Below are 13,921 nucleotides of genomic sequence, written 5' to 3'. Positions count from 1 at the left end.
TACATGCTGTATCAATAATAAAAATGACTCTGCTGAGCCACAATGCTCCCTTGCTTAGAGTTGGGGGGCTGACATCAGGATTTGGTGCTGCTGGTTTTTATCTCAGCTGCAGACTTATTTCAGCCCCAGCAGACAGTATTAGGAGAAAAGCAGACACAACAGTTGAGTTTCTTTGCAACAGAAGCTACAGAGAAAATGAAGTGGGGATCAGAGGGACAGAGGATCCCCAGAACAGGGTCACGGCCTTCTCATTAGCACACAGGAGTAGCAACAGAGGGGTTATAAGCTCTGTTCCCTTGCAGAGGGCACAGAGGGACTCTGTTTCCAGCAAGGGACGGTTCCAGGGTGTGTACCCTGAAGTTGCGATCTTTTCATACTGCTACTAAGGTTTCAACTTCCAAGGAGGGAGCAGTCAGTAGGCCCCTTCTGCATCTTTAGTACCCACGCTCTGACAGATTATAGCTAATGGGGAGGAAGTCATTCCTCCTCCGGTGATATTTGAAGAGGGAAATGCAGGAAGCAGCATCATAGAACACTGCCCCAACATCCCTTAGAAGCATCTCAGTCTCTCTGCTAAGATGCTGAAAGGTCATCTGTAGACTCCTCAGTGAACTAATGATCTAACTAACATAAGCCACATGGTGGCTGCTCGGCTCAAAGGGAGAAAAGCATCCAGTAGAGGTGCTAGGTGCCATCCCTTACAATAAAGACATGACCTCATGGGCAAAGCCAAAGCAGATTATCAGAGTCAAATAGTTAAGGCAGGAGGATGGGATAAAGGCATTCCTCCACACACGAAAAGAAGCCATCCGTCCCATTTGGTTAGCTCGCATTATCAAAAGTCTGACCCTTGTCTGAGGCCACACATTGGCTCACTTTTAATCAGTTTGGGATCACAGACACTTGATACGATTATGTTTCCACAAGGGCAGAAAACTTTCGAAAAACCAAAACAGAGAATGAATAATTTAAGAGTTCCTAAGAGACCCAAGCTTTTCATGCCTTTTTATGACATCAGGTGACACATCAATTACTGATTTGGGGACAATTTTATTACAGGACCCTGATAATGTAAAACATTTTGTGATATTCTTCGGGAGAGAATGATTGCCAGGGGAAAGGAGTTTATTTGTCTTCTATAAGGAAAGAAAGTTTGACAATTATTTGAGTCATAACAGTGCTGTTTAGGAGAGTGCCCCAAGGAGCGATCATGACACCATAACACTTGGATGAAAACTGCCACTGAGGAGCAGAGGTGGCTACCGAAGATTCGGGACCTCAAGATAAATATTCAACATGCTCCTGGCTAGCACAATCCCTTATAAAGAATAGCGCCTCAAAGCACATCTCATGGGGCTTCTTAGGACATTATACTCATAATTTTTCTCGAGTCCCAACAGTCTTAGGAATTAAAAAGACCTGGAAACTTAGACTCCCCTCCCCCACTCTCTTCCTCCCCTGCCTCGACGGAAGTAGAGCTATAACAAGGAAATGGTGTATTATGGAAGCAGGAAGGAAGCATCCAAGGTCTCAATATATCACCAGGCTCCAAGGGCATGTGGGCTTAGTCCTGAGAGCAATACTGTTTAAAGAAATTACATTTTATTCTCCCTAGAAACGGGACTGGAATGTCGACGTCCTCTAAGTACACAGCCATGAGTTGTCTGCTGAGAAAACAGAACTGAACACATGTGGATCTGAACACATGCAAATCTTCCCACAAGGCTCCTGGACCCCGCCGGTTCAGATCACCCGTGCTGACATCAACCCCCATCCCCCACTCAAATGCTGCCAACCCAAAAGCTCTTCCCTGACACTGCCAGGACGGACTCCCTACCCTGAACAATGATAGCATTGATCCATCCAAAGCTCCTAGCTGCCGGGTAAGAGCTCTTTGGATGTCCCTCTGCTTTCCATCCATTCTCAAGCATCACCGTCTTTCCCCCAACCTTCCCCTGCCCCTCCACATCCAAGCCCCTCACCGTGAGTGCCATGCGGGGCTACAAGCACTCAAGGACTTCCGGACTCTTGAGACGCTGCCCACATTGCTCTCTGCCTGGAGTGTTCTTTCTCCTCCAGGTATCCCTCATCTTTGGCTACTCAGTGTTCAACTCCAGTCTATGTCCAAGTTTTTGAAAACCCTGCTTGCTAACCACAAACGCATCCTTCTAGCTTTTCTCAGACTCTCCATTTCTCGTCTCTGACGGGATCTTATAGGGTGGTCCGGTTTTATTATTTTTCTATAACAATCAAGTCTCCACCTTGATGCCTTATTTCCTTCCCTAGTCAATCTGAACTTGGGGTTTTTTTTCCACACTGTAAACATCTAGTTCCTACCTGTAATAACAAAGACTGAGAGCTGCAGGTTCAGAGAAGGACCTGACACGATCACTCTTCACTACGAGCTGTGTTAGGTGAGAGAGCCCGAGACCATGAGGGAAGTGGGAAGCCATGATCAGGCCCTGAGATAGGAAAGCCTTAAGAGGGGAGAGTATGTCATACCAGAGACAACATGTTGGATCCCTAGAGGGTGAGAAGACCTTCCTTAAAGTACCTAGAGAGGAACACCATTCCTTAAGACATCTTAAAGTGGAAGAGAAGGAAAAACAGCTGCTGTTAAGGCGATGATGGTGCATGCCTTTAATCCCAGCACTCAGGAGGTAGAGACAGGAGGATCTCTGTGAGTTCCTGGCCAGCCTGGTCTACAGAGAGAGTTCCAGGACAGCTAAGAATATGTAGAGAAATTCTGTGTCAAAAAAAAAAAACACAAACAAAAAAGCTGTCATGTTCAACATGGTCAGGGGGGCTAGAAGAAAAGGGGAAGCCTTCAGGAAAGTTCCCTGAGCAAAGGTGAGATGTGATTTCCATATACTTTTACACGCCAAGTTAAAACCCTAATCTGTGGGTTTTAACTTACACGGCAAGTGCCTGCTGGCTTCAAGGAACCTGACCTGATTTCTAGGAAGTCCGAGGTCTAACATTCCCATTTTAAAAAATTAATAATCCCACACAAATCTTCATTATGACAAATACTCAGCTGTCACTGCTACAAAACATCGCACATCCGGATACATCAGACCACTCTAGGGGAGGAGCTTCTGAAAAGTCACAGTCTCCAACTGCAGGAAGAATTTCCGCGTTCCAGCCAGGCTTCTCCCTTGGACTCAGCTCTTGCTCTCATTCGCCCCTGTTCTCGGCTCCTTTCACCTTCCTTCTCATTCCAAATACCTGCTCCCGCTAGCAGAAATCCTTGCTTTCTGCTTTATGAAATTCTTGAGGCAAGCCAGCATCAACTTATCCTCCTGCCTCCACACCAACAAGCTTCTTACATGTGCATCTATCCGCTCTTCCTTCCTTTCTCCACAAAAGGATGAAAGGCCTGCCTGGTTGTCTGCTCCTGGTCCATGCCTTCTTCTCCTCCCCTCCTTCTCCTGGGGCAGTCTGTTCATGTTTCAGCCTCTCTTCTAGCTTCCGTTTCTCCTTCTTTGCATGCTCACATACTACATATATGTGTTCTGTCTTCAACCTCTCCTAACTGACCGGGATTTGACCCGGCTTTTCTTTGTCTTGTTGGCCAAGTTACTTGCAGCATTGCCTTCTGTTTCATGTAATAGTCATGCAGTCAGTACTCTATTAGGACACGGAATGCCTCCCAAAGTCCCATATGTTAAAGGTTGGATCAATAGCCCTTACTGGAAGGCAGTGAGACCTTTAACACTGGGACGCACTTTTAAAGGTGATATTAGGATTCCACCCCTGTCCTTCCTGGCCACCATGCGGTGCATGGGTTCCCTGACAGCAAATGCTTCCTCCAGGCTCCACTGTATCACCACGACAGACCCATGAAGTGGAATCCCCAGACTGTGAGCCAAATAAACGAAGGTCCTTTTAGGATGTGTATCTCTACACATTTTCTCCAAGTGCTGAGACGCTAACAAACACAGATCATGCTACCAAATTTTCATAGGTCATGCAAGGGGCAAAATGAAGATCTCCTAACATGCAGTGTAGACCGTCTTCAGAAAGTTCTACTAAAACCTCCTATCACGAATCAGAGAAAAGACAAAAGAATTTCCAGCGTGAGACCACATTAAAGGTAGCAACAAGATCAGATCTGGGGTGGTTCAGAGGCAGAGGGCTCAGCATACATGGGGCCTGTGTTCCATCCCCAACGTGACATTTCTTAAAAGACATCAAGAATATTGCTCTATATGTTAGCAACCTCTGTCTGGATGAAACTACCTCAGTCAATAGGCTGTATGCATTTTAATTCTGACACAAAGAACGCACTAGAAGGGCTAGGGCCCGCTCCGATTTTAATTTACCCTATTTTGACTCCTCCTCCTTTTAGTTGGCATCCCATGTCAGTTGTCTCTAGAAACAAAAACATTCATTTCCAAACAGTTCAGGACTCGAGATAGAGCTTAGTCCCCCTGATCAAGCCACTCCATGTGAGGTGGTCTAAGAATCATAATCAGATGCCAAAGAACAAAATATTGTTTGCTTGCTTGTTTTTTTTTGTTTTGTTTTGTTTTGTTTTTGTTTGTTTGCTTGCTTGCTTTTCAAGACAGGGTTTCTCTGTAGCTTTGGAGCCTGTCCTGGAACTAGCTCTTGTAGACCAGGCTGGCCTTGAACTCACAGAGATCCTCCTGCCTCTGCCTCCCAAGTTCTGGGATTGAATATGTGCGACACCACCATCCAGCTCAAAGCAAGTTTTTGAAAGTCACACAAATCATTCATTTTAACACAAGCTGGGTGCCAGGACTAGAAGAAGAAATGGAAAAATGAAATATTACCATCAACAAGTTCTGCGAAGTTGTACAGGCTGTGTCTTTCTCAAACAGCAAAAGGGCCTTCTGCATCAGGTAGCTGGCTTTGGAAAGCTTGTTCTTCTTGATTTTATTTATTACAGTTAACTCTGTAAAGGCAAACAAATAGTTACTAAAAGACCAAGTTATCATTTAAACTTTTTGAACTACAACTGGTACAACATGAATCGCCTACCTGAGAAACACTCGGAGTTTGTAGGTTCTTTTACTTTTTCCAAACCTTTGGGATTTGTGCTAACAGTTGGAATCTGTAAAACTGAAGAACACCTCCAATTATAAACCAAACAGGAAACCTTTTGTTTTCCATGCTGGGGAACAAACCCATGACCTTGGGCATGCCAGGTATGGGCTCTACCACTACACTCTAAGTCCAGACCTTGGTTTAGTTTTGGTTGAAACAGGATCCCTATTTGGCTCAGGCTGGTCCTGAACTTGCTATGCAGCCCAGGCAGGACTAGAACTGATAATCTGTTGCTTGCTCTCACTTCCCACACGTTAGAACTACAGGCTTGTGCTGCCAAATCTGGCAAGTTGTACTTTCCAGATTTCCAGTGGTGTACTTCAGGACATAGCATTTTCACATTATAAAAATATTTAATTTTCTGTTTCATCTCAAGAAATATCACCTTGTGGAACTCTTGTCTACTTTACCCTGTTCTTACATAAAATTCCAAACTGTCCCTGGTCCTTTCTAGAAAAAGTGTGTCACCATAGTCCCTGGAAAATACAAGGTTCCAGGGACAGTGAAAGCCTAGCAATTTTCACCTAAAACACAAAGGACTGTGGGTATACATACTGTGCATTGGGACTGACTGTCACTGTGGTACAATATAGATGAGAGATGAGAGAAACATGGATGGAGCTGTGCTGGCTGGGGACAAGGAAAGGAGATGACTTTTAGGTCTGGTCCACAAAAAAGTCCTGACACTATTTTGGTTCTGCCCTGCAAGGTATGCAGAGTGTGGAGGCCTGAGTGAGAAAGGCCCTCATCGACTCATAGATTTGAAGATGTGGTACCTAGCTGATGAAACCTTTTAGGAAGAATTAGTAGGTGTGCCCTTGTAGAAGGAATTGTGTCACTGGGGGGTGACTTTGAGGTTTCAAAATACCATGCCAGACCCAGTCACTCCCTTTCTTTGCCTCCACCTTATAGATCCAGATCCAGCCCTCAGTCACTGCATCAATGTTATGCCTGCTGTCTGACACCGAGTCCCCTGTCACGATGGTCATGGACTCACCCTCTAAACTGTGAGGAAGCCTCTGAACAGATGCTTCTTTTATGCTTCCTTGGCCATAGTGTCTCTTCGCAGCAACAGAACAGTGACTAAGCCATAGGGTTTCCTGAAGATCCCTGACAGCACACCCCTTCCGCTGAATTTTATTATTTGTGCTAATGAGTGCTAACTGATAGTAACTGGTGAAAAGGATAAGATTTATGAGAAGCTCTCAGTGCAGATACAGACAGGTCATATCTAAAGCTGTGGTCATCAGTGGGCAGCCACCATGGCACAAACAGCACTTCCGGAGCACGAGTCTGGCGGCGGCATACTTGAGTGGAGAGAGACAGAGGGATGAAATCATAGCACAGGCTAGGGTGGAAGATCAATAAGGAACAGCAGAAGAGCCAAGGAGACTCAGGGATACGGCATGAAACCTTAACTAACTCCACGAAAATCAAGCTCAGGCCTCCTGTCAATATCTGTGTGTGGTCCCTCATGGAAACTCATTTGGCCTTCAAAGACCTAATGAACAACAGTTGGAGAGTAAACCATTAAATAGCAACCCCGAGAATAAACAAAGTCCCATTCTTCCATGAAGGACGATATAGGAGATAATGAGTATTCTTGAAGGAAACCAGACACAATCATTCTATTGAGCTTTAAATTGAATTTTGGAACCACATATTTTCAGTTTCAAATACTGTTTATGGCTAATTATCCTCGGGAAGCTGGTTTATGTAACAGAAATGCTCTATCGGGTTTTCAGTTTACTTATGAGCAGAGACTTTTCATTATTATCTGCTCCTCTCTACATCTAAAGGGTCACATTGAAAACGATATAAACGTTTAAAATAAAATATAAAAGGATGAAAACATAAAAAGGTAGAAACAAAGGATCTTGGTAGGTACTAAATAAATGCTTGCTCCATTGAATTAACAAAACAACAACTTACTATAAGCAAGCAAATATCATCATATTTTCTTAGAAATTTACTGGCCTGCTATGCAAAGTGTAAACTGATAAACCAAAGTATTTATTGATATTAATCCAAGGAAAGAAATATAAAATAATAAAACTTATTTGGAAAAGTGGGCAACAAACACACAACTACAAGAATGAGTCGGTTCTCCCTTTGAAGTGCACTTCAAATGTATTCTGTGTGGTTACTTCTGGGCCACTACCTTGCAGTTGGTCAAGAAGTACAACGGCTACACGGTGCTGAGCATGAATTAACTCAAGATGCAAATCCATGATGAAGCTATTCGCGGAGATTGGCTTGTAAGTCACCCCGTCTATGTCATGAGAGTCCTTCAGTCCAGGAGAGTAGAAGAAGACAAAAAGGAAAATGGTTATCAAAACAGCCTAAAAGAATAGCTATGCCTTGTTATCTTTCAAGTTCTGTCTTATTCATAGCCATTTAATTCTGCTCACTTCGAGCCCTGAGCAGCTGGCTTATGTGAAAACATGTGTTCTCTTAGCATGTCCGCTTCACTGACAAACTCAAAGACACCATCCCTCCTTGAATTCTTCTGGGAAGAGCTATATCTGGCCTATGAGAGCAAACCACACTTTACGTATCTCCTTGAAAAGCCGGCTCTTTTCCTGCTTAAGGGGAACATCGACCTGATGTGAGACTGTCCGCTCTTACCTTGACATAGCAATGGTCGAGTACTGATGACCCATCCGACAAAGTCGATAGCATGCAATTCCGGTTCATCGCAGCGATCGTTTTATCAAGGATATCATATGCATAAAACAGCTGTTCCACAGGAGCTCGCTAGGATAATTTTACAAAAATTACGAAAAGCAAAAGCTGAAACTCTTTAACAATCACTCAAAATCAAACAGCAGAAACTTTGCCCAACATCGGCCACGCTCTGTCTCTGACTAAATATGTCAACTAAATACTGAGTACTGTCATTGAAGACAAAAATAATATATTGAACCATTTTCCAAAAACAAACTTTCATGAGCACACATGTGAGTTCTAGGCATTGTCTTTGCAATTCTAGTCATACCAAACTCACGTGTAAATGTTAAACTTGAAGTCCACATAGTTTTAGCTAGTCTTTCACACACTTGATTTGAAAATGTCCTACTTTTTTAAATCTCAGACCCTCAGAACTGGAGATGTAGACTTAGCACTCATAGAACACAACACAGAACGATTTCAAAGTCTACACATCTTTTTTGCATCATTGTGCTCACAGGCAGCCTAGTAGAGAACAGAGAACAATCAGCCATGTCCAAACGCCCTTCTCTGAATCTTTCACACATACAGGTAAAACCAAGGCCCCCTGGACTGCCAACCACAGAGTCACCCTGCCTCGCTGCCCCAACAGGAGCCACTGAGTCTTTTTTGTTAATCGTTCATTTGTGTTATCTGATTTTTTTTAATATTTATTTATTATGTATACAGTTAGCCAGAAGAGGGCACCAGACCTCATTACAGATGGTTGTAGGCCACCATGTGGTTGCTGGGAATTGAACTCAGGACCTTTGGAAGAGCAGGCAATGCTCTTAACCGTTGAACCATCTCTCCAGCCCTATCTGATTTTTTTTTTTTTTACCTCTCTCACCATGCAGATGCCTTGACCAATATTTAACTCCACTTTTTTAATTTTTCAAGTGCATTTTGATTTCCCCATCATGAATTCTTCTGGATGTTTCCTTCACTCGACCACAGGCTCAGGATGGTGTTGGTACCTTTGTGGCTCAGGCAGTTATGCCCCACAAGCTCTATAAGTACCTTCAGCAGAAAGGAGCTCAAAGCACAGAATCGCAGGTTCCCCATGGTTTTCAACTGTTGGTGAAAACTTTTTTTTAATGCCCTAGCAATGCTGCAGCATGCATGGACAGCCCGTATATGGCAGTTCTGTTGAACTTGTCCACATTGGGTTTCATGGTCTAAGTGGATGAGGATGACTGACCAGGTCTCTTCCTCTAGAGGGCACCAGACCTCATTACAGATGGTTGTGAGCCACCACGTGTTTGCTGGGAATTGAACTCAGGACCTTTGGAAGAGCAGGCAGTGCTCTTAACAGAGTCATCTCTGTTGACCTCCTGCCAATCTCAAGAGCTTCCTTAGAGCGTCTCAGGAAACCTGAGAGACAGCCAACAATAACCTCAAACATCCACCACAGTGGTCTGAGTAGACGGCAAGAGCATGTTCTATATGGCTAGTGAAACCCCATCTTCCTTCTGCTACTGCAGAATAAGAACCTCTCATTACAAAATCAATCAAATGTTCCTCATTAGCAGAACAGCCACCTAGGACTGTACAGAAGTGACAGGCTGCAGATACGGTTCCAGGAGTTCCCTGTCACCCCAAGGTGACTCTCCTACACATAGGAAGCAAGGGTGCCCAGCTGACTCATGTTTGTGTAGGATGAAAGGAGCTGTTCTGAAGACCATGTCGCCACTATTCATGAAACGTGCTGATGGACTTGTAGGCCGTTAGAACTAAATGCCCTGCAATGAGTTGTGTCTGTGCTTGAAACCAAATTATCACTTCCTGTATGGTCTCTACTGCTTTTTTTTTTTTCTGGTTCACAGTCTTCATCTGCCTAAGACTTCTAAAACATGTTTAATAGAAATATGGTGGCTACCTGTATGTGGTTATATCAGAATAAAGGGACAGTTTTTAATCTTGTACCATAGCTGTGACACTAATTGACAGTCTTTGGATAATGTGCCTTATTGGGTAAGAGACCTCTATTTCCAGCTGTTAAGAGTTTTGGTTTGAAAGGCTGGCAGCTGGTTTTGTCAAATGCCTCATTTGCATCTCATTGTGGACTGATACAGCCATGTTTTTCTTTGCTCTTTAATATGGGATGTGCTATACTGCATCATAGGGTGCTAACACTGAATCGGCCTCACTTCCCTGGATATGCTTGGTTTGATCATTTAGCAAATCCATCCCCACCAAAAGTCACAGGCTCAGGGAGGTTTCCAACGACTCAAGTTACACGTTCAAATAACAAAGCAACTTGAGGGCGCCGCCAAGGCTGCAAATCAATGGGGTGAGAGCCTTCCTCCCATTCTCTCCTCCTCTCAGGACTAAATCTGAGATATCTCCCTATAAAACCAATGTTTTCTTCTAATATACTTTTACAGTATATTTCTTCTAGGATGGAGTCTGTAGGTTCTAACTTTATGGAGAGGCTCAATGACAACTCCATCTTTTCTGAGTTGAAGTTTTATCTCCTTCTTCTAGATAGTTGTTTTTAAAAAAAAATCTATGCTTGTTTGTAACTATGCCCAGAAATCCACCACAGCACCCACCCGCACGCTCAAGCAATCTGATGCAGTATCTACATGCTTGCCCAGCAACCTGCTGCAGCACCCACCTGCATGCTCAAGCAATCTGCTGCAGTATCTACATGCTTGCCCAGCAACCTGCTGCAGCACCCACCTGCATGCCCAGCAACCTGCTGCAGCATCCACCTGCATGCCCAGCAATCTGCTATAGCTCTCACCTGCATGCTCAGCAGGCTGGTTTTCACTTCCTGTTTGTTTGGCCTCTAGAATTTTCCTTGCTTTCTTATGAATTATGCAATGTATTTGAAGTTCTGTTCAGTTTTGCCCAAAATGTCAAGACATCTTCCAGAAGGGAGATGTTTTAGTCATCTAGGTTATTGTTTAGCCAAAAGCAGAAGTCACTAAGAGTGTGTGTGTGTGTGTGTGTGTGTGCGCGCGCGCAGGTGCACACATACACTCAGGAGTGATGTGGGATATCCTTTGTTGCGAGAAAAAAACCGGCACCTAAGAAATCCATTTATTTAGTGGCTTCGCTTGGTACAAAAGTTCAAGCCAAAAAGCCAAGCCCTTTATAATTTCCCCGTGGGTTCCTGTGCTCTCCCCATAACAGCATGGAGAACAAGAGCTGGCCCGCTAAACCTGTCACTCTCAAACTCGAGTGTCCTTAAGAACCTTCCTGAGTTGAAGTTATGATTGATTGTGTCTGAAGTGAGAAACGAGAAGCCGCATATTGTGTAAGCGCTGCAAGGGAGCCCTGGGCAAACCACTGTTGGACAATTATGCCTCCTCTGCCCCTCACGCAGGCCAGTTTCTGTTCCCAACGTGAGATCACTTAAATCTAGCTCTCCCCATAAGGTGCAATTAAAACCAAAGAATTCAAATGTGTACCCCTGGGACCTCGTAATTAGAAAATGAACGTTCATTTTGAGAAGGTCAATTCACAACAGCTCCTTTTATGAGAGTTGCTTGGCACTAAATTTCCTAGGATTTACCGGGTATGGCAGAAAGATGAACTGTCCCTTTGAAGCCAAGTACTTGCAGGGCTGGTGAGAAGGCTCAGTAAGTAATGACACTTGCAGTCATGCTGGCAACCTGAGCTCAGTTCCCAGGACCCACATTGTGGAAGGAGAGAACCAACTCCCACAAAATGTCCTCTGACCTCCACACATGCTCCGTGATACATGCGTACGCGTAAACACACATGCGCGCGCACACACACACTAAACATTTTTAAGTGGGTTTCACCTGTGGAGCAACGTTTAAGGCTAATCTCTGGGCTCAACTGCTAGGTTTCTGCTGATGTAACTGGCCAGATCAGACCAGATTAAAAGCAGACAGATGCAGGTTTATTTGCTCCCAGGCTGGTCCATGTCACAAAAAATGGGGCCAGGGAAGTGGCACACCCAGGCTAAGGGAGGGAGATTTTAGAGATCTTAGGGAGCGGTGACAACATGTCAGCCAGGAACTGAGACTATGCCCATGTATGGTCAAAAGCTAAACTGCTGGGTGGGCACTGGAGTGGGCCGGCCACATCAGAAAGGTGGGTCGCCTCGGCTGCCCGAAATGCAGAACTGGGCCATTGGCACCATCCCTTTGTTCAGAGTCCTCAGTGCAGACAGAATTGGGGGAAGTTTCTCTTGCTTGTGCAGGGACAAACAGGGGTTCCAACCAAACATTCCGGCTAGTTTGTGTATATGGGCACTGGTTCCAATTTGGCTACTTCCTGTTGGCATGGGATTACTTGGGGAGGGGGAGGGGGGAGTTGGTGGACCGTTGTTCAAAGGAGGAAGGAATGTAGGAGTATTTGGTTAACTGCCACCCTGGAGACCTCACAAATCCATTCCTGGAGGAAGCAGAGAAGGCAAGGGGCTAGAAGAAAACATAAACAAATGAGAAAGGCTGGTCCCATAATAGCGACCAGCCAGGCATAAAGGGGAAGCTGGCCCCCAGAGGAAGGGAGAAGAAGTGGGTTGGTGACTATGAGGTGAATCAGAATGATGAGGCAGAGGTTCTGAACTAAGAGGTGGGCACTGGAGGGCACGCACCAGGGGAATGGGGGTGTTGCAAGGCAAGTCACTAGGGATTAGGAGTCACCGACATAGGAGGGGGGTAATAATGACTTGAGGCTGAGGTGATGGGTTTCAGAAATGGAAAACTGGGGTCTGGAGGAGAAGGAAGAGGGGTCCTGAAGGTGAACTAGGATCAAGTGGTGGCAGGTAGTGATCACTGGGGTGGAGATATCCCATATTTGAGGGTCAACTAGATCTGGGAGGGCAGGAACAAGGCAGTCTGGGATATGGACCTGTGAGGCAACCAGAGGAAGAAGAAGGTGGGAGTCAGGTCAAACTTTGTTTGAGACCTTCTCCATGCCCTGAAGGAAGCAGAGGACCATCAACACACACAGACACACACACACACACAGAGACACACACACAATCAGGAAAACACTGAACCTTCTGGGCATATACAGACATTTTCTTGCCATTGATTTTTAAACAATTCAAAATACTAGTTACATAATTCATAAGTAACCTAGAGACTGTAAAGCATGCATGAGGGCATGCCCAGGTTATATATAAACATGGTATCACCTCACACAAGAGACCACATACCCACTGACGTTAGCACCTGTGAGGGTCCCAGAACCAATTCATCAGTGGTCCCAAGGGAAGCTATCCAGAAATACTCAGTTTCTAAGCTTCATTATGATCTTCAGAGGTTTCCAGAAGGTTAGCAGTAAGGAGGGCTAATAGCAACCAACAGGGCAAGTGCTGCCAGAATGGTATTACAAATCAATAGAATGCTGCATGTTATAAATATGAGCTGGACGGTGGTGGCGCACGCCTTTAATCCCAGCACTCGGGAGGCAGAGGCAGAGGCAGGCGGATCTCTGTGAGTTCAAGGCCAGCCTGGTCTACAAGAGCTTGTTCCATGACAGGCTCAAAAAGCCACAGAGAAACCCTGTCTCAAAAGTCATATATATGTATATATATATATGATATACATATATGAGGTAGATTGAAAGAGGGCATGAGGGCATAGGAAAACAGCACAGCATATCAAGACAGTAAGGCTGCATATTTTTGTTTTGTATATTGTTAAACTCTCCCCAATGTCAATGCAATTTCATAACTTAGTCGACAGCTTATCAGACAAGTCAAAATATTCACTGGCTTCCTCTCTAGGGAAACATTTTAAAAGACATCCATAAAACACGGGGCCCTGAGTAAATGCTCCACAATGAATAAGAGGTGTTTTGTTCTCAAATAATAAAACACGTGGTACTCTACATCTCCTTAGAAGATCACACAGCTGATAGGCAGAGTGACCCCTGGGAAATTCCACAGCACAGAAACCTATTGTGTTTAATTAAAGTCATCATGGCTGTTCGCCATGACTTCTGTTCGTGAAGCACAGAACCAGAATCACAGAGGGAAGGCCCCATGCATTGCTCTGGGCGCTGCCTCTAAACGGATGGATGTTGGCTGTGTACGTGAGGCACCTCCATTCAGATCTAGACAGCCATGGTCACGTACAGAAGTAATTCAAACCTTGTAAGAAACGCAAACAATGAGAAGCATCCGTGTAGCTCCGCACCCTTCCGCCTTCCA

At 44.7% G+C, this 13,921-nt stretch overlaps 1 protein-coding gene across 1 annotated transcript in view; it reads right to left on the bottom strand.

The window, feature by feature from the left end:
- Window positions 1-13,921, bottom strand: part of Cfap54 (cilia and flagella associated protein 54) — a 251,885-nt gene that overhangs the window by 197,191 nt on the left and 40,773 nt on the right. The window contains exons 16-19 of the mRNA XM_075954510.1: window positions 7,699-7,827; window positions 7,232-7,358; window positions 5,005-5,085; window positions 4,797-4,918 (exon numbers count right to left, since the gene is read on the bottom strand). Coding sequence (XP_075810625.1) covers window positions 4,797-4,918; window positions 5,005-5,085; window positions 7,232-7,358; window positions 7,699-7,827 — 459 coding nt within the window. The remainder of the gene's footprint in view (window positions 1-4,796; window positions 4,919-5,004; window positions 5,086-7,231; window positions 7,359-7,698; window positions 7,828-13,921) is intronic.

This window comes from Microtus pennsylvanicus, chromosome 20 (assembly GCF_037038515.1).
Source record: "Microtus pennsylvanicus isolate mMicPen1 chromosome 20, mMicPen1.hap1, whole genome shotgun sequence".
Classification (NCBI taxonomy): Eukaryota; Metazoa; Chordata; class Mammalia; order Rodentia; family Cricetidae; genus Microtus; species Microtus pennsylvanicus.
Note: the sequence above shows the minus strand (reverse complement) of the source record. Positions and strands in the feature narration are given on the sequence as shown.